Source organism: Rhinolophus ferrumequinum, chromosome 8 (assembly GCF_004115265.2).
Source record: "Rhinolophus ferrumequinum isolate MPI-CBG mRhiFer1 chromosome 8, mRhiFer1_v1.p, whole genome shotgun sequence".
In the NCBI taxonomy this organism is placed as follows: Eukaryota; Metazoa; Chordata; class Mammalia; order Chiroptera; family Rhinolophidae; genus Rhinolophus; species Rhinolophus ferrumequinum.
The window spans coordinates 5,406,212-5,425,056 of NC_046291.1; the positions used below are offsets into that span (position 1 = coordinate 5,406,212).

General features: G+C 46.9%; 2 protein-coding genes across 6 annotated transcripts in view; both read right to left on the minus strand.

Moving 5' to 3' along the window:
• Positions 1–5,143, minus strand: part of MROH2A (maestro heat like repeat family member 2A) — a gene marked incomplete at its 5' end in the record, with an annotated part of 41,404 nt that extends 36,261 nt beyond the window's left edge. The window contains 5 exons of the mRNA XM_033112448.1: positions 204–366; positions 592–723; positions 3,747–3,928; positions 4,162–4,257; positions 5,095–5,143. Of these exons, the coding sequence (XP_032968339.1) occupies positions 204–366; positions 592–723; positions 3,747–3,928; positions 4,162–4,257; positions 5,095–5,143 (622 nt within the window). The remainder of the gene's footprint in view (positions 1–203; positions 367–591; positions 724–3,746; positions 3,929–4,161; positions 4,258–5,094) is intronic.
• A 4,547-nt stretch (positions 5,144–9,690) lies between these two features.
• LOC117025807 (UDP-glucuronosyltransferase 1-6-like) overlaps positions 9,691–18,845 on the minus strand; it is a 38,934-nt gene continuing 29,779 nt past the window's right edge. For all 5 annotated transcript variants that reach the window (XM_033112031.1, XM_033112030.1, XM_033112029.1 and 2 more), the window contains exons 2-5: positions 14,176–14,307; positions 13,463–13,550; positions 12,956–13,175; positions 9,691–10,642 (exon numbers count right to left, since the gene is read on the minus strand). In XM_033112031.1, coding sequence (XP_032967922.1) covers positions 10,345–10,642; positions 12,956–13,175; positions 13,463–13,550; positions 14,176–14,307 — 738 coding nt within the window. In that variant the 3' untranslated portion in view covers positions 9,691–10,344. The remainder of the gene's footprint in view (positions 10,643–12,955; positions 13,176–13,462; positions 13,551–14,175; positions 14,308–18,845) is intronic.

The window sequence follows — 18,845 nt, forward strand, 5'->3', positions numbered from 1 at the left end:
GGCAGAAACACAGAGAGAATCTTCACAGCTGAGAAAGACCCGTGGACATGAAAAAAGGAATGCCAGGGAAAGACAAGGCAAGAGAGAAATGGAGAGCGTGGGGCAGAGACAAGAACAGAAATGGAGAGAGGCAGAGACCAGGAGAGAGCCCTGAGCTGGCCGGAAGGGGCCAGAAGCTGGGGCTGAGGTCCCACGTGCCCTACCATTGCCATGGGCCAGCTTCGCCAGGGTGATGATGACAAACTCGTCCGTGAGGTCGAGGGGCTTGAGGTGGTGCTGCAGCTCGTACATGACCAAGCTGAAGTGGTTTCGGGACAGAGCCACCAGGGTGTCACTAGCCACCTCTGCCGTCACGTAGCCTTCCATCTGAGGGACGGGAGAGGGACATGTGGTGCCACCACCACCTGGGCCCTCATGAAAACGCTCCCGCCCCGGCCTGCTCCAGCCCCGCTGGGCTCCCTGGGGCGAAGCCTTTCCTCGCCCCCGGAGGTAACTGGACAAGGGCTTTGGGCATCCCAGACCGTGCCTACCAACAGCTCAGGCCAGGACTGGTGGTGGGGTGGAACCCCGACGGAGCCCAGGGCCCTATACCTTGGGGAGCTCCCTCATCTCCTGGGAGGCAATGGCGACCAGCCTCTGGACACACGGCTCCTCCAGTTCCCCCTCCTGCTGGATGATCTCCTGGAGGATGTTGTAGATGTTGATTCTGCGCTGGGTGGAAATCTGGGAAACAAGTATGGCGGGGGGGGAGGTCCTGGGCTGGGCAGTGGGGCCAAGGGCGGGCCCAGCCCTACCCGAGCACACAGTCCACCATCTATTCCCTTTCACCTGACCTCCTCCTATACACCCCACCTGGGCATGGGTTCCCCATCCTCAAATCGCCCAAGCCTCTGATCTCAATTCCTCCCTCTCCATCACCTCCCTTTCCCTCCTCCCAGCCGACGCCTCCAACTGGTCCTCTCAGTGTGGCCTGCAAATCTTATCTCCCGTCCCTCATCTCAGCCTGGCACACTCAGCAAGCCAAGGATCAAACGGTCAGCACGCAAGGTCCTCCTCAAACTTGGCACTGGCTCAATTGATAGTCCAAAAGGGTGGTTCACCCTGCCCTTTGCCTAGTGAGGGAGCGTTCAAGACCAGGAAATGTTCCACTGACTCTATTTTGATTCCTAGATAGCATTTATCACTATTACAGATGGCCTGGTTAAGGATAGGACTGGACAAAGAGATTGTGCAACCCAGGTCACGCCTGGAGTCATATTTCAGAATAACTCTCATTTAATCAGGTACCACCAGCCACTCTGAAGGAATGTGGGCTGGTGACTGCAAAGCCCTCTGGGAAAATGGCTTCCTCCCCCCAGGTGGTAAGAAGGTCACTTCCCAATAGTCCAGAGACTTAGCAAATTTGAGGATTTCAAGAAGGGAGGAAGTCACCTAAATTTATGTTCTACTAGTCAAATCCATTACAGAGAGCTGGTCTTGCTTTCCTAGTCTTGGTATAGCAAGTAATAGAGGTTTATAAGGTGCTAATCAGAGATTCCTCATGAAAACTCCTGGATAGAAGATAATTCTGTGGCCTTAGCTGTTCAGTAGACCAGTATTTATCAACCATTTCTTCCTCTCTCTTCCTTCCTTCCTTCCTTCCTTCCTCCTTGCCTCCCTCCCTCCCTCCAGCCCACTCTCTCTCTCTCTCTCTCTCTGTCTCTGTCTCTCTCTCTCTCTCTCATTGCTCCCTAAGGAGCCTTCTTAGACATTTTTCCCCCTAATATTCTCCCCTCCCAAACCCTTAATACCACATACATATAATGTATCTGTTTATAGGATGTATACATCTCTATGCTTTATACATAAAAAAGTAAGATTTTTCTTCAGCCCCCCCAAGAACCAATTTTACCCATTTGGGGGCAGTACCCCCCGTTGAGAACACATGCTTTAGATTTTCAAAGCAAACTCAAGGAGGTCTACGTGCTCAATTAAGCCTCTTGTTGCACCTATGTAAATGGCCAAGAAAATTATAATAGAGCCAGCCTTTTCTGGAACCAAGATGAATCTTTGGAGAATATTTATGGTCACAAGAGACAAACTGTGCAAGGCTTGCAAACTGGCATAAAACGGGCAGCGGGTGCTCTCCAAAGGAGTCTGTGTGGTGCTGCCTGCCAGCTGCTCTGCGGTTATCGGGCCTGGGGCAGTGGGTGTCCGTCTGGGACTGTCTAGGTGATGTTATAGCTCCAGAGGATAGAAGCTAAGTTGTAGAAAACTGAACACAATGCAAACATTTCCACCGTAGCATTGAAAACGAGTCCTGCTTGGGGTAATACAAATAAACTTTGTCTGGTAAAGAATACTATAAATATAAGTAAGATTCTCACGTTAACAGATTTTAATACCTTACTGTTTCCCTCACTAGAGAATAACTACAATCTTTGACCCATGTTAATTTTGAAAACATGCCTATTACGTGTTGTCTGTTTATTGCCACTGATCACTGATTAGCACCTGGGTGTCAATCACGTTTTTAAATGTTCTGTATTTCCCGATGCTTTGACATCTTGGGGTCTTGCCCCTCCCAGGTTAGCCAGTTCCTACAGATAGTAAACAGCTCACCCATGAGCATTTCAAGTACAGTCCAGAGCCCACACCCCAACCACAGGACCTCACACGCTGAGCCATTACCCACCTGCCCTAACCACCACACGGCCAGGCACCAGACAGCCAGGGACAGTCCCTCTGCCCAGAGCCACTGAAATTACTCAAACAGGCCAATCCTGATTCTGCTCACCCCGCCTTGCCCAGTCCCCCCAACAAGAAACCACAGGAAATGCTCTTGCCCACAGTTTCCCCTCCTTCCCTCAGCCTCTCGCCCAATCCTGCTGCTTCCCCAGGTGGCCCTGCATGGCACAGATGGCCTTCGCCTCCTGGGGTCTGGAACAAATTATCTCTTCAGAGGCACTCATGTCCCGAGCTATTGGCCTCACCAGACCTGAATAATCATAAAACCTACATATTAAAAGTCTGTTATGGAAACTCCTTGCCTATGCGCCTGACTCTGGCATACCTTCTTCATGGCTGCCACACATTTTTCTAGAAGATTCAACTTTCTATAAAGAACCCCTATGAAGAACTCCTTTGCTACCTACCTCCAAAGGCCAAAGGCTAACCTACAGTCCAGCGGCTCTTAAAGTGTGGTGTCCAGACCAGCAGTAGCCTCACCTGGGAACTTACTAGAAATGCTGATTCCTCAGGCCGCGCCCCAGACTCACTGAACAAGGAACTCTCCAGGTGGGGCCCAACAATCTGGGTTTCAACAAGCCCTCTGCTGCTCTAGTCCAAATTCACCCGTGTCGTTCAAGGCCCGGCATGATGTCCTGTCACACTTCCTGGCACTCCCTTCGGCATCCTCTCCCCCAGTCTCCTGCCCCAGGGAACAGTCTCCCGACTGGCCCCGCGTCCCTGCGCCCTGGGTCTGCTCTGCCTTTGATGCCCCATGTCGGCCCACAGAAGCAAACCCTGCTCTAGGATGATGGCTCCCAAACCTCTGTGTCTGAATACAGAGGAGCTTTTAAAAACCGTGAACGCCGCACTGGGCCCTCAAGGAGCAAGAAGCTCTCAGTCTTGCCCGTCCCTGTACCCCAGCACCCAGCCCGCACCTGTGAGAGTCAATCAGTACATGTGTGCTGGGCAGCGGATGGACGCACAAACAGCCACAGCGGCTGGGCCCCGAGGAGCGGCTGCGGGAGAGGAGGCCCTACCTGCGGCACCTGCAGGCAGCGGATGAGAGCGTTCATTACCACACAGGTCTCGGTGGTGGCCTTCTCCGTGATTATCACCGAGGCCAGCGTCTTCCGCATGTCGGGACCTGCCCCAGCAGTGTCCGTCTTTGCTGACTCGCTGTCCATGATGTTGAGGAGGTTTGTGACTTGTTGGAAAGTACCTGAGACAAAGGTGGCACAGGTGTGGTGCTGAGATGACCATCACAGGAGGTGCTCCGTGTGCCCCAGTCTCACTGACACCTGCACAGCCTTAGCTCCACCTGTGACGTGATTGGGCAGGGACCTTCCTGTCCACTGTACAGATGGAGAAACTGAGGCCTCAGCAAGGACTGGCCCTCAAGAAGTTAGTGGTCAAGATGGGACAGGAATGCAAGGACGCGGCTGTCTTTCTTACCACCATCGTCTCGCTCCAGAGGTTCCAGGTCTTCTGTTTCCTGTGACAGGTCCTCATTTGAGTCTATGGCGGCTTCTGCCATCTCTTCCTCAGGCTCTTTTGAGAGACACAAGACTTGTAAAATACTTGGTGCATTGACTGCACAGTCTAAGACGACCCCCAGTGCCTCCCACCTGTATAATCCCCTCCCCTTGAGTGTGCACAGAACCCACGAGTCACTTCTAATCAATAGAATATGGTGAAGGTGATGGGAAGCCACTCTCCTGATCACATTCTGTCATTTAGGCTCCGTTTGAGCAGACTGGAGAAAATCAGTCTCCTGCCAGCCTTGAAAAGTGACAGCCATGCCGTCAGGTGCCTGCAGAGGGGGCCATGTGACAAGGAACCCAGGGCCTCAGTACCATCCCCACAAAGACCTGGATTCTGTCAACAACTACATGGAGAGTGGGGAGGCCACAGGAACCGAGCTCCAAGAAGGACGCAGCCGGGCATCCTTGAGCGCACCCTGTAAGCCCCCGAGCAAAGGACCCTGCTAAGCTGTGCCCAACTCCTGACTCACAGAAACTGGAAGATAATACATGGGTGTTGTTTGAAGCCAATAAATTTATGGCAGTTTGTTACACAGCAACCGATAACTAAGACACTTGGTTAAGTGGGCCCTCCTTCCTCTCTTCTAGACGCTGAAAACTAAAGATTAATGAGAAATCCCCCTCAGCAACTCTCACAGTCCTGTCAAGGGACTCTTTCAACATCAGCAGCTTCTTGAGGGCTGACAAACACCAACATGGATGTCCAGATGGAGGACCGAGAGCTCCCAGACCCTTTCTCCTCCTGGTCCATGTCCCTCAAACCCCATCCCTGGGCCCTTCACCATCCTGTGCTCTGTCCTTCTGGGAATGCTTTAAAGATCTCCTCTGGGACCTAAATACTGACCTTTTCTCAGAGTTCTCTCCTGGATGGAACAACAATACAACACAAGAAGAAGGTCCGTTCATTGCCTACCACACATCAAAGGGAGTGTGGACAGTGGCGGGATTGGTTGTCAAAGAAGTGAGAAGTTGGGCCACTCAGTCATTACATGGATGAGGAACGGGTCTCCTGGCAGAGCGGGAGGGCTTCACTAGAATCATCACCGTTAGGGCCCAGGCCCTTGGAACTTTAAGGCCCAACTGCCTCCCTGAGTCTCTGTCACCTGAGGGCTCTGAGGGGTGCAGACGGCCCTGTGATAAAAATCTCACGTTATGTTGTCGTTAAACATTTCTGTTAAACACATGTCTGATGAAGTACGGTGGCCTGTTTGGGAAAGGAAAATAGTGGGGAGGGGGTGAATCACAACGGCGTCCCCTGGGGATGTGGTCACAGGGCCCCAGGGTGGGAAGGTGTGGTCAGGGCAGCTACAGGGAAGGAGGTGACAAAGAAAAAAGGACTCCTCTTCCTCAAGGACTTGCGGCGTGGGGAAGGGGGTTCCCAGTGGCAGAATACTTAGAAGATGAAGAACCTCAAAGAAGGCCGAGACCCTGTTTCCTTAAACCAAAAGTGGGACCCCAACGATTTCCCTGTCACTGTTAACTGTGAGAGAGAGTCCAGATCACCAGTGTGAGCAATGAAATATGGGCCTCCGGAAACCTTTCTATGCATTACTGGGCAACAGAACAAGACTCAGAGCCACTTAGGTGTAAGACTACATAGTTAAATTTGCTCAGTTTGCCCGCCCTGCCCAGAGCGGGTTCCTTAGTCTCTGCTTGGACATCTCTGATACCAGGAAGTTCGTTACCCTCTGTAACCGATTTCTACTTCATTGGATCTGGATGGTTAGAAAGTGAAAATGCTCTATACAGTGCCATAAAAGTCACACACAAAAGTCACACCTTGTTCCTCGGTCTGCCCTTTGGAGACACATTGACCAATATGGAACAGACACCAATATGGAGACAATTACCACGTGCCCCTTCTTTCATAGCCCCCTCTGCCGTACCTCCTTTGACTCCCCTCAGGCGTTGACTCCCCTTTGTCCTCTGAGGGTCTAAAGACTCAACACATGAAACGTCATGGATGTGGAGCCAAAAGTGAATGTATCAGTTGGCCTTTGATGTGCAATAAGCCACCTCAAAACATAATGACTGACAACCACTTATTATTGTTCACGAGTCTATGGGTAGTCAGCTAGGTGGTTCTGTTGGTCTGGGCCTCGTCCAGCTAAGCACAACTGGAGTCACTCGTGCATCAACAGTCAGGTGGTGGGTTGTGCAAGGGCTGGCTGGTCTAGGATGACCTCACACAGGTATCTGGCAGTTGGCTAGCTATTGGCTGAAGTGACCAAGATGATTGGGACACCTGTTTAGCACAGGCTGTCCTCATAGCAGCTGGACAGGGTTCCAAGAGAGTGAACAGAAACAGAAAGGCCTCTTGCACCCTAGACTTGGAACCGGTCCCCGTCACCTCTGCCACATTTTATTAGCCAAGGCAGGTCACAGGCCAACCCAGACTCAAGGGGTGGAGAAATAGATCTCTCCTCTTAGTGGGAAGAGCTACAAAGTCACATTGTGAAGGACACGGTTATCAGGAGGGGTGGAGAAAGGGGCCGTTTTTTATTACACACGTGGTGTAAGCCATGGCAAAAAGTGAGATGCCCTGAACACGTTATCCAGAGAAAACATGAAGACAGTGGAAGTGGGCCCTGCTTGGTTTTCCAAAATAAAAATACTTTCAATTATTTTTTCCAGATTATGACAATCATTTTTGACTCACATACCATCCATTCATAAAACTAGCTACTCTCATATGCTGTCACTCTACTGAGCTTCCTGCCTCTGCTTCTGTGGGAACTAACTTGAAAATAAAACATTGTATTTGTAGAAACCTGTGAGCTTAAATGCATGAAAGGGCCAAGGCAGAAAGTGGAAAAAATAGTAGACACATTTGAGGCATCTCCCCAGCTCACAAGGTTCCTTCTTCCCTGACGTTTGGGGGCACGGTTATGGGCTCCTAGTGGCCATGTTTTCCTTCTGTAATCCTTCCCCCACCACTCCTGACTGGACAAGGAATGGATACCTGACCTAGCTGGATGAATCAGATGCTTTCTCTCAGGAATTCGGAACTCTGGATAAGGGAGTCAGTGTCCTGTGGGATCTTGTAGCTGAGGGATCTGGGGGCTGAGGAGAAAAGAAGACCAAGAAGACGGGAAAGACTAAAGCCAGCTCCCAGAGTACACAGGGACAGGAGAGGGCAAGAGGGGCTCCACTCAGCCTAGCCCCTCCAGAGGCTTGGTCATGAGACTCGAGTCCTTGGGAAGCCTGTTTCCTTACAAAAAGACCCATTTTTGCTTATGGTATCCCAAGTTGGGTCCCCTTACTTGTAAACAAGAGGGTGTAAGGGCTAGAAATACAAAGGTGCATAGAAGCACGAGCTGGTTGAAGGTCAGAGCAGCTCAGGGTCCCTGAGAGAGGTGGGGGCAGCAGGGAGCATGGGCAGTGAGGCTGGAAGATGGTCCCTGGGTGGACCAGGAAGGGCCTGGAAGGAGGCTGGACATAGTGCAGGCATTACCACAGGGTCCAACAAAGATGTGGGGTGGGGACTTGTGTTCCCAAAGCAGCCCAGGAAAGGAGTAAATGGGGCCAGGGTCAGGAGACACCCACTGGAAGCCTACGCCCTTAAAACCTCTACATGTAACACAAAGCAACAAACAAACAGAAGAACAAAATGAAAGGCAAAGAACAAGTGGAGAAAATGCATACAGCACGTGACAGAAGATACTCTCATTAGCGCAGTAAGCACTCTGAGCAAATCCTCTGGGTAATACACTCTCTCAGAAAACAGGCAAAGGAACCAAAAAAGAAACACAAATGGCTCATAAGCCAGGTAAGAAAAAATTCAACTTTTAATAGTCATAATAAGAAAAGCAAATTTAAAACAAGATCCCTCTTTTTGCCTATCAAACAGACACTTTTTTTTTTTTAAAATAAGGTATTAGTTACACTGAAGATGTGTGAGAACCTGGCTCTCACACCATCTCAGGATGCAGTTTGGGAATCTCTCAAGCCGTTTGCCCAGGGTAGTGGTGCAGTGTGGCAGGGCCCACCCACACGCCCTGTGTTCTTACCCCGTTAGTGTACAAGCCCACCTCCAACACCTCATCGTCCTGTTTCTCCTGGGAGCTCTCTGGCCTTTGGAGCCACCCATGCTCACGGGAAGTGTGGGCAAATTAACACCACTTGGGAGCAGCCAATCACTGGCAGGGCAAGTACTTAGATATCCAAGGGCCTTGCTTCTTGGTGGGATAAGTCTGGTGTATTTTCTGCACTGGTCCCCAGTGTCAACCAGAGAGATTCAGCTCCAGTCACCCACAGGCGAGACAGCTTCTTGGCAGCCATCAGTCCCCAACCCACTCCCCACTCCCCTGTCAGGGTTTCCTTCAGTTCCAAATTAACTACTTGCCCTTGAATCCTTGCCACAGGGGAACCCAAGCTGAGACTATGATTGATTTATTGTAAAGCGCTTTCCCACAAAAATAGTCATGAATGTGTGCAAAGACTTAGCTACTAGGACATTGTCATGCAATGTCCCGCTACTGGTCCCGCTCCCCGCACAAGAACGCAGGATACGGTAAGGCCAAAAAGGAACACCAACAGAGCCATAGATAGGGGAGTCACACCACTATATTCTCAATGGCGGCTGGTTGAGACACAAAAGCAAACATCCGCCAGAACCCCAACGCGGGGTCTTCCTGCACCCCACCCTGGCGAGACACAGGAAGTAGGAGCCACACAATCCACAATCTGCCATCCGCTTCTCTGCCAAACAACCCCACTTGCTGGCTGCAATCCGCTGTTCGCTTCTCTGCCTGCCAGCCAGCCAGCCAGCCAACTAACCAACCAACCAACCCCCAGTGTGGCCACGGCAGTTATATTTGTGGCTAATGGCTAACCGGTAACAGCTGATGGCCACACAGCCACAGGGGATGGCCATCCGATTATAGCTGATGGCCGTCTACTACCTGAGCCAGCACCTTTCCATGTGAGGCCGAGAGCCTGGAACCTGCTCTCTGGGACTCTGTCCCCACAGACATTCAGTGAGGTCTTTTTTTATAGAAGAAAATAAAAGTGGACACCCCCCCCCCCCAGAGCTGTGGTTAAATACATCCTGATAAATCCATGCAATTGAATAGTCCTTGGCTGTGAAAAACAAATTAAATGTTATACAAAGACCTGGGACGAACAATCATGGTAGTGTGAAGTGAAGAATGTTAAACACTGGACATATCTGGTGTAGCTGCAAGATTTTATATATATTTGCCAAAACAGTAACCATCATTATTTCTGAGGAATGGAATTAGGGGCAATTTTAATTTTCTTGTGTGTGCATGCATACACCTCTGTATTTTTCAAATTTTTTGCCGTAGTCATGCATTACTTTTGTACTTAGAACACGTAATTTAACAATAAATAAATGCAATACCAATAAAGAGAAGAACACCTACAAAGTATAATTTAGATAAATTTATTAATGTTTTTAGTTGTGGGAAACATTGGAGAAAAATATACTTGCCAGACACTATACTTTGAGTTTTTACCAAATTCAGATCCATTTGACACAAGCAATGATTATCCTCTCAAACACACCACCCATCAATTATGCATCATTCTTTCCTCCCACCAAAGGAAAAAAATCACACACGGTTCTCCAAGGACTCTGTCATTCATTCATTCCAAGTATAAGGCACTATTCCCTAAAAAAATAAATGTTTCCTTATTTAAATACACAAAGTGACATCTGTGAAACATGAACTTTAATCAGGACCTGCCATTATTACTGAAGGAATTGATCACAACAGCCTGGCCATAAATCCTGTTAGGAGCCAGATGATGTTAGAACCGTTATCCAAGGTGGAGGCAGCTGTGGCTTCCAAAAGATGCCATTTCTAAGAGAAGTAATGCAGCGTGAAGGAGGGACCTGTCCAACCCTCTTGGCAAGTCATTTGAAAGATGGCAAGTGCAGTCCAGATTAAAGGTACTGGAAGGGGCAGAAAACATTCACATATTTTTACCAAGTTGACTGACTAGCAATTAAATTATTTTTATTTTTAAATTGCACTCTGGGGTGTCTCACGTATGGCAAAGTATCTCTTCAATAAGCATAACATGAATTTAACACTGAATCTGTTTGCAAGTTTGGGTCACCCACTTCTCAGTGTGCCTTGGATTTCTGAGCTTTCTTAACTCGCCCTTTTTTCCCACAGCATTTCCGGTAGCCGAAGGCACAACATTTATAGACAATGAAGGCGACTCCCAGAACGATGGCCAAGAGGAAGCCAATGACGTCCAAAGAGTGGTACTGGTACCAGGTGAGGTCGTGGGCAGCGGGGCGCAGATGTGGCGCCCCCTTATGTCTCATCACGAATTCCACCCAGAACACAGCCAGGTCCAACGGCTCGATGGGGCGGTCCTTGTGAAGGCTGGAGAGACGCATGATGTTTTCCTTATAGCTAAACATAAAGACAGTTATGTGAATGCCTAGGACACTGATGGTAGAGAACTATCCTCCTTTTATGCTTGTTTGCTTGCTTCCATAGTTCCAGTTAGAAACGCTACCAGATTTTCCCAAACTTGGTAGAGGAAATGTGTCCCTGTTATAACCAGCAAATAAAACATGCCTGTGCATGCGTGCCCGCACACGGGTGCGCACACACACACACACACACACAAACACACACACACACAATGTTCTTTACCTCTTAAAAAGAAGAAAGAAAACCAGAAGTCAAAATTATAATTTAAAATTATTCAAAACCTGCTTATTACTTCTTTTCTTTGTAGTGATTTCTTTTGTAGGAAATTAGATTATACTTTCTTTATAGTAAGATAGTAAAGAAATAAAAGAAAAGGTCATGTCAGAAATTATAAACTACTTCCCATTCGAATTTGTAAACAATCACATCTAGCCAAAGTATAAATCCATTGTAAAGTGCCATCTCCAAGATAACAGTATACATTTTCAGTTTGATTGTTGAAACATCAAACCATCTAAGGGCTAAATTTAACATGAGCCTGTGTCTATGCAGCCTGTTAAAGCAAAATGGATTCCTGTTTATTTTGCACAGTGTTGAAAGCTGAATCAGAACATCCAAATCCAAAATGGGTTAGAAGCTTTAATGTTTAGCATGCATGCACTAGGAGAGGAAAGAGAAGGAAACGGAAGAGGAAGAGGAGAAGGAGGAGAGGCGGGGGAGAAGAAGCAAAAGGAAAAGGGAAAGAAAAGAGAGAAGAGAAAAAAGACACTTTTATTGGGGAGTAATTAAACATGTCTGTCATTTTACTTGGATATATTATTCTAATGTAATATTACTATTTGGCTAGACATCCTGTTAAACACCTTCCTTTTATATGAATCTTCTCTTACTCAAGGTAGATTTTCTTGGACATTCATTCATTCATTATTTATGGAGCACCTTTTATGGCCTGGTTGCATAGTCTGCTGTTTTTAAATTTTTTCTATTTTTCTTTGTTTTATGTAGGTACAGTCCAAGCTTAGAGTGTTGGGAACTGGAGATTCACAGTCAGGTAGAGATGGTTCAAAAATGAATAGATGAAGTTAGTTAATAACTTAAATAATAATTTTTTAAAAATAATAATGTATCAGAGAACTTGTACCAAGTCGTTTTTAGGTTTCCAGTAGTTGTCTATACCACTGAACAAAAGATCAAAATTATATGTGAGCGTCAACAACGCATTTCATCAGTCTATGGAGAGAAGTCAGGTTTTGATTGTACTGATGTGTGAGCAGCATGGCCTGCCACTGCCAAACCAGGTTGCCAGAAGCAACCAATTGGAATAAAAGGACGAGAACGCCCCCAACTGCTCTGGGCAGGTTGTCAGTGCTCTTTAAAGTTAGTACACTTTACACTGGGGTTACGTGGACGTTTCTTTTCTATCCACTGGCACCGTGTGCACGTGAGCACCATCATTTCTCCCCCATTTTTCCTTGTCCTAGCTCACTGTGTCCCCCTGTGCCGTGTCTCCTCCCGTCTGAACATACTCCAGGGTTCCACATCTGCCCTCCTGACAGCTGTCTCTTCTGAAATGAAGCAACTCCAGGTGAAGGCTCCTGACACTCTCACAGACACACACACGCACTCACGCAGGCATGCACACATGTGCACAAACACACTCATGCTCACTCATACATTATTGATTGTTGGATGAAGGCTACCCCTGGCCATCACTTCTGTCCGTACGGTTTGATCAGCCAATATTACCTGTGAGCTTGACAACCGTACAATAAATTTCAGACATCATTGGATCTGATGGCTTTTGCCCTTTGAATCGTTTTCAGAACTACATTTGAACAAACTTATCTTGCTTTTATTATAAGCCTTTTATTTTAAGTGATATCACGTGAACTCCCGCCATTTTTAAATCCCCAAGAATAAAATTTCTCACAGGCTTCAGTGCTGGGTAAAGCTGTACCTCTAAGCACCTGGTTTGTTTTTATCTTATGGACACTATGCTTCTTGTAATGGAATATTTCTCTTTGCAGGAATTTATAGATCAGGCATCTATCATGGTGACTTTTATATATATATATATAAATTAAGTTTTAAATCTACCAGGAAAAATGTTTAAAATCATGTCTATGATAAAATCTATAGGAATCAAGGCATCCTTTTATAAAATGATAATAACCCCCAAGTGTCTTACTTACAAATTAGACTTTTACATATTTGTTTTCACATTTGAGTATTTATTGCGAATGGAATGGCCAAAGCACAAGCAGTACTTCCCTGTACCTTCTCTCTTACCTTTTGTCATTGATGACAGTTTTGAGGGCATTTGCTAAATCTTCAGAGGTCATTTCCAGGACATTCAAGGTCACACCCGCTCCCCGGGACTCCATGCGCTTTGCATTGTCCATCTGGTCACCAAACAAGGGTAGCATCACCATCGGAACGCCATTGCATATTCCCTCATAAATGCCATGGGAGCCAGAATGGGTGATAAAGGCACGAGTCTTCGGGTGACCTGGGAAGCAAAAACAGAGGGATGCCAGTGGTCAAGTCGCCAGGTTTCACATTCTGGCATCGTCTAGGTGATGAATACACTCTAAGGACTCGATGCTATCCACATGTGGCCCTTGCGGAAGTTTGAGGACAAAAATGTGGGTTGAGATGCCACACTGGGTAAAAAGCAATGTGGAACACGTTGGCCATAATATTTTCCAGCTAAACAATCCTTTAGAATGGCCATGCCTAAGCCACTTTCTTAATTTAACCTTGGTTTGACCTACACATCAAATCCTCTCCACATACCGAGCAGATCATTTTGGGGCAGCCACTTGACAAGGATTGTATTCTTCGCAAGATTTGATGGTGGAGTCCCCGTGTACCGCCACAGGACCTTGCAGACAAGAAGAGAGTTTAAAGAACATAATAAGATTTTTTTAAAAAAAAGAAAAAGAAAAGTCTGTTACAGTAACTAGAAAGCAGAGTCCTCTGAATGAACATAACCTTGGCAGGGGTGGGAGGTGTAGTGACTAAGAAGCTTCTGGGGGCCTGGTAACATTCTATGGATTTGTGAAAATTCATCAAGCTGTACATTTATAATTTTTGCACTTTTTTGCACTTTGAGGGAAGGTCTACTTAATCAAATGAGTGGGTGTAGAAGTATAAAAGTAGAAATATAAGAAATAAATCCAGATGTCCTAACCAACAGCTTTTTGGAGAAATATTTCTATTTAATATGAAGAATCACTATCCGGTTTATTTTGTTTTTAAAATAAATTCTCCTTAATACCCTTTCGAATCTCTTAGAGAAAATGAGGCCTCCAAGAGAATTGGACCATGGTTTAACAGAGCAGTTAAGAGTAAAATGGCAAAAGGAACAATTTTGGATTAACAATTGGGAAGTGGCAGGGAAAATCCAAGTCTAAAGTCCGACTAATAGAATTAGTTTACATACTGGAAGTCTGGGGTTAGAACTCTTGTGAAGATAGATATAAAAGAATTGTAGGGAATCTTCTTACCGTCTGAGGTATTTTGCCCAAAGCGTCAGCAATTTCCATGGCTTTCTTCTCCGGAATCTCTGAGACCATCGAGCCCAAAGAGAAAACCACAACTCCATGTTCTCCGGAAGCGTTAACATACGCGTCAAATTCCTAGAGCCAAAAGAGACATTTCTCGTTCAATTTTTTTCTCGTATTTGTAGGGTGATTGCATCCATTGAGCTGTGCGTCAACTTCCTCTTAAGAATGCAATTAAAGGTGTGTGTGTGTGTGTGTGTGTGTGTGTGTGTGTGAGTGTGTGTGTGTGTGTGAGTGTGTGTGTGATAGAGACACAAAGTATTAACGTGTGTTATAGCATTTCTTCCTCCCTCCCTCCCTTTCAAAGGAGGAAGGCTTCTTGCTTGCAGAGTTATCTCTTGGGTTCTTCTTGGAGATGCAGAATCCAAGTAGTGTGCTAATTTTCCAAAGGGAAAATAATCAGAGAAAAGACCAGATCCACTTCCCGAAGGCTTGGGCAGCTGAGCAGCTCTTGGGGAGAGAGCAGGCTTTAGGGAAGGGGGCAGAAGAGCGAGCAGAAGAAGAGGGCAGAAGACAGGAGGGAGGAATGGTGCGCTGGCCTCATGAGAGGAGAGAGCCTTTCAGTTGTGAATGGAAACACTGGGGGGAGGGGAAAGCTGTTCAAAGATGATTTCAGAAAGCTTTCTACTAGACTCTAAGACTCCTGCACTGCCTCTGTAAGAAAGTCGACAGTAAAGATCTGTATCACTTTCAAGGCTTCTGGAATATTCTTTTTATGTAGAAAGAACGAATCGAGTCAAAGCACAAAGCTACAGAGTGTTACGGATCAAGCTCCCAATTAAGGAAGAAAACTCGAATAATGAAGACAATCTGTAACAGCCCTTGGTCCCCTGCAGCTTGCCGCAGAGACTCCCACATGGCAGCCGATACATTTGGACGACTGCAGATCATATTTGTGTCAACTCAGCCCTCAAATTTAACCAACCAACCTTGCATTTTTCCCCTTCCCTGGAGAAGAGCTTTCTAAAGAGTGTAAATCAACTTTCCTGCCTTAGCAAGAAGAATATGCAGAAATATATTTGAATCTTTCTTTGCTGCTTCCGTAATGTACTGTAAAAAGCAAAACGCTCATCCCTAGGCATGAGGTGAAAAGTGGGGGACGGAAAGCCTGGCCAAGCGTGCATCAGTGATCTGAACCCCTTGCGGGGTCAGTAAGGGGATGTGAGTAAACCCTGGCTACCAAAGCCACTGGTGGGAAAGACAAACAGGCCCCTAGTCTCCACCCACCCAGCATACGACCCTCACACATGCTCGTCCTGTTCCCGAGGCTGATCCTTTACGGCGACATGTCCATCACTGTATCCAAGGAAGATGACACCCAGAAGGCCACCCCACTGTCTCCAACAAACACCACCTATGGGCATTACAGCCTCGGTTCTTTAAATACGAAGCTCAAGATAACAACAGGACTTGCTTCTGAAGAAACTTCTGGACAAGATGACCCAAAGAATCAGGAGTGAAGAACAGAGAGGGGAGCTGTGTGACAAACGCTCTATACATCACACCAGCTTGTTTCTCTGCTGAAGGCAAGGAAGCCTCATTATAAAACTGGGGGCTGAATTGACTCAAAGTCCTTTGTATTGCTAATGGCGTCTGATTGCCATTAAGTCATCTTTCTCATCACGGAGTAATATTCTTTTCAATCGAGTGATGTTGGTTTATTTGAACTGTAAGCAGTGATTGATTTTCTAGTTAATAATGAATCTTACAACTACTAATGAATGTTGTACAGAGCAGTCTGTGGTTCCCTTGGATGAAGCAGGATGGGATTTCAGAAACTGTGTGTTATGGGGCGAGAAACAGTGATGGCAGGGATTCACAACCAGTAAATTCAGATGGCACATCATGACCTATCAGGAGGCCTATCCCTAAAGTGATAAGGAATAGACTTTGAGATGGGTGTGAAACAAAAGCTCTGAAAGGATGCAGCAATCAGAAGAATGGCAGCATTAACCAGAGTGTTGAAAGAGGAATGTGCAGATAACAGTGGTGACAGTGTCCCCAGGAAGAGAGTTACGGAACTCTCTAAATTCAACCGTTGGCAGTAATCATATCTCAGCCTGATCTGTACCCAACCTTCAAAGCCAACTCCAGAGCCCTCCGGTCTTCAGGAAACATGCACAATGCACGCACACATATATAGGCGTACATCTGCCTGCACTCACGTGCAGGGGCACATGCACACACAGTGCTGACGCACTTACATGAAATAGGGCAAGGCGTAAGTGGGGCATCACCTCCTGAGAGTCTCCAAATGGTTTTAAATGTTTCCAAAGAATGCCGGGGGCATTAGTGAGATTGTGACAGGGTTTGCCCAGAACTGGGGGTTTCTTGGGGCATGGGACTTCCGGTGTCAAAACCTGAACAGTCCTGGACAAACCAGGACAGTGGTCACCCTGGATGTGAGACGCAGGAGGTCTCCGACAGGGCACAGCAGGCACAGTTTTCAGAGCCTACTACCAAGCTCGATTCTGAGCATGACCGGTGAAGCCCAAATCCTGAGCAGCCTTCCTCCACGGCGAGCCCGCTGGCGGTCCACCCTCCCCAGCCCCAGGCTGTCTTGGGAACTGTGGCTCTAGTGACGGTGTCTCTCAGCCTTTTGTATCAGGTTCACCTGAAAGGTCAAAGAGGCCAGCGTTATCCTCCCCACCACCATGCTGCAGTTTGGGATGCTTTTTCTGAGGTGCTTCCTCCTTAGGATCCGCACCCAGCCCTCATTTCTGGGGAGAGACAGCTCCGCTCCAAGCACCCTGTAAGTTCTTTTCCCCGCGCAAAGGCAAACGACTTGTCTAATTTCATAGGCTCTTCACCCCTTCATGAAACCCACTCTTATGTGTCACCTTGTCTAGAAAGGGCTGAAACTAAGTTCCCCTCCCTTGCACACCCTCCCACACTCATTTGGCAACCAGCAGGGTGTGATTGCACCAGTGGGACCCACAGGACCATAAACACCCAAAGTTAAATAATAGCACTTGGCTAAAGTTTAAATGGCGTAGAAGTTCACCTACAGATCACAAACTGTGCCGATTGCATTATCATGGCCAACGCCTCTTCTGGACCAGGTCTTACGGGATTCGATAATGGTGAGATCCACCCCCTATTTGGCAAACTTCCCTTAAACTTTGCTGCAATTTTACGGACTCTGGAATGGCCAAAGAGTGAAGCAACGTGTTAACTGAAAATAACCCGCAATCCCCCCACCTCTTATCACCTTCCAAAAAGATGAGACCACTAAAGTGGAAGCATTTGCCCACTCCAATGAGGCCTATGCAACTGTCCCTAACTTATGCTGAGAGTTCAGTATTTTTAGCTCCAGGTTTTTATTAGATTTTCCTTTCCCAGATGTCTTTGGTTTTGCAAGAATCCTTATTAAGCACTTAGCCTCTTGGAAACATGTCACTTTATCATTATGCATTCAGAGTCACCTACAAATACGGGAAGCTTCCCTGGTCAACAGTCTTTCTTTCCCTCGCCATCTTCAAGTCTCTGTTCTCATTGATCTTCTGTTTGGCTATTTTCCCCAGATCCAACATGTATGTACAGATATCATCTCTGAATCTCTACATGTCCATAAAGATGGTGTCTCTCCCTGAGAGAGGAATGATGCCAGGGAATTCTTGAGTTCCATTCCTTTGCTCTACATGTTGTTCTACCATCTTTCGTCTTTCAGGCATCCCAAAGGTATGTCCAACGCCAGTCTGTGCTCTCTCTGTGGACTCTCTTTATTGAATAAAGATTTTGTTTTTATTCTTGAAGTTCAGGACTTTCACCAAGAGTGTCAGGAATAAGACAATCTCTACTAGACAAATGGAAGTGTAGAGTACGTTGATCCCAAGAAAGAAGATACTTACCACTGTTCCTGGTGGCTAACTGAGGTCAAGTTTACAGCCTAGCAGCTGTTTCTAAACAGGGGCCTCTCATGCCAACTGTGCTTCAAGAGGAAACCTGCCCTAAGCTGCCTGCATCCCACACTGAACTGCCTGCCGGCACTGTGTTCCTGCCATCAAGCCAGACCTTATAAAGGAGCTCCTGGAATCCTATTTCAACTTACAGGACTGAGCCTTTCCCCATCTAATCAGAGCTGTGCTGCTATATTCCCATCAGCATCTTCCCCGACCAATCAGAGAGGCTCCATTCTGACCAATCAGGAAGTGCTTTTCAGAGCAATCAAATTGCAAGGATTTGTAGTCCTCATTTCCATGAGGATGGACTAATCAGGGACCAGGAATGGAGACTTCTCTCTATATAAGTCAGCTGCCCTCTGGCTCAGAGAATGCATTTTCCCTTTCCACCAAAGACTGAAGACTGCTTACTAGAGAAGGGACTTTATCATTATGCATTCAGAGTCACCTACAGATACGGGAAGCTTCCCTGGTCACCAGTCTTTCTTTCCCTCGCCATCTTCAAGTCTCTGTTCTCACTGATCTTCTGTTTGGCTATTAGGAAGCTGGAATGTCTAGAAATGGGAGCTTTAACCAGGATCATAAAGTCAGCTTTCCTAGCTGGGATCTATAAATATCAAAAACTGTTCCAGCAATCTTGACTCTTCTGTCCCTGACCCAATCAAAGGCAGGGTGCATCCTGCACACATTTGTTCTCTGCAAGGAACCTCG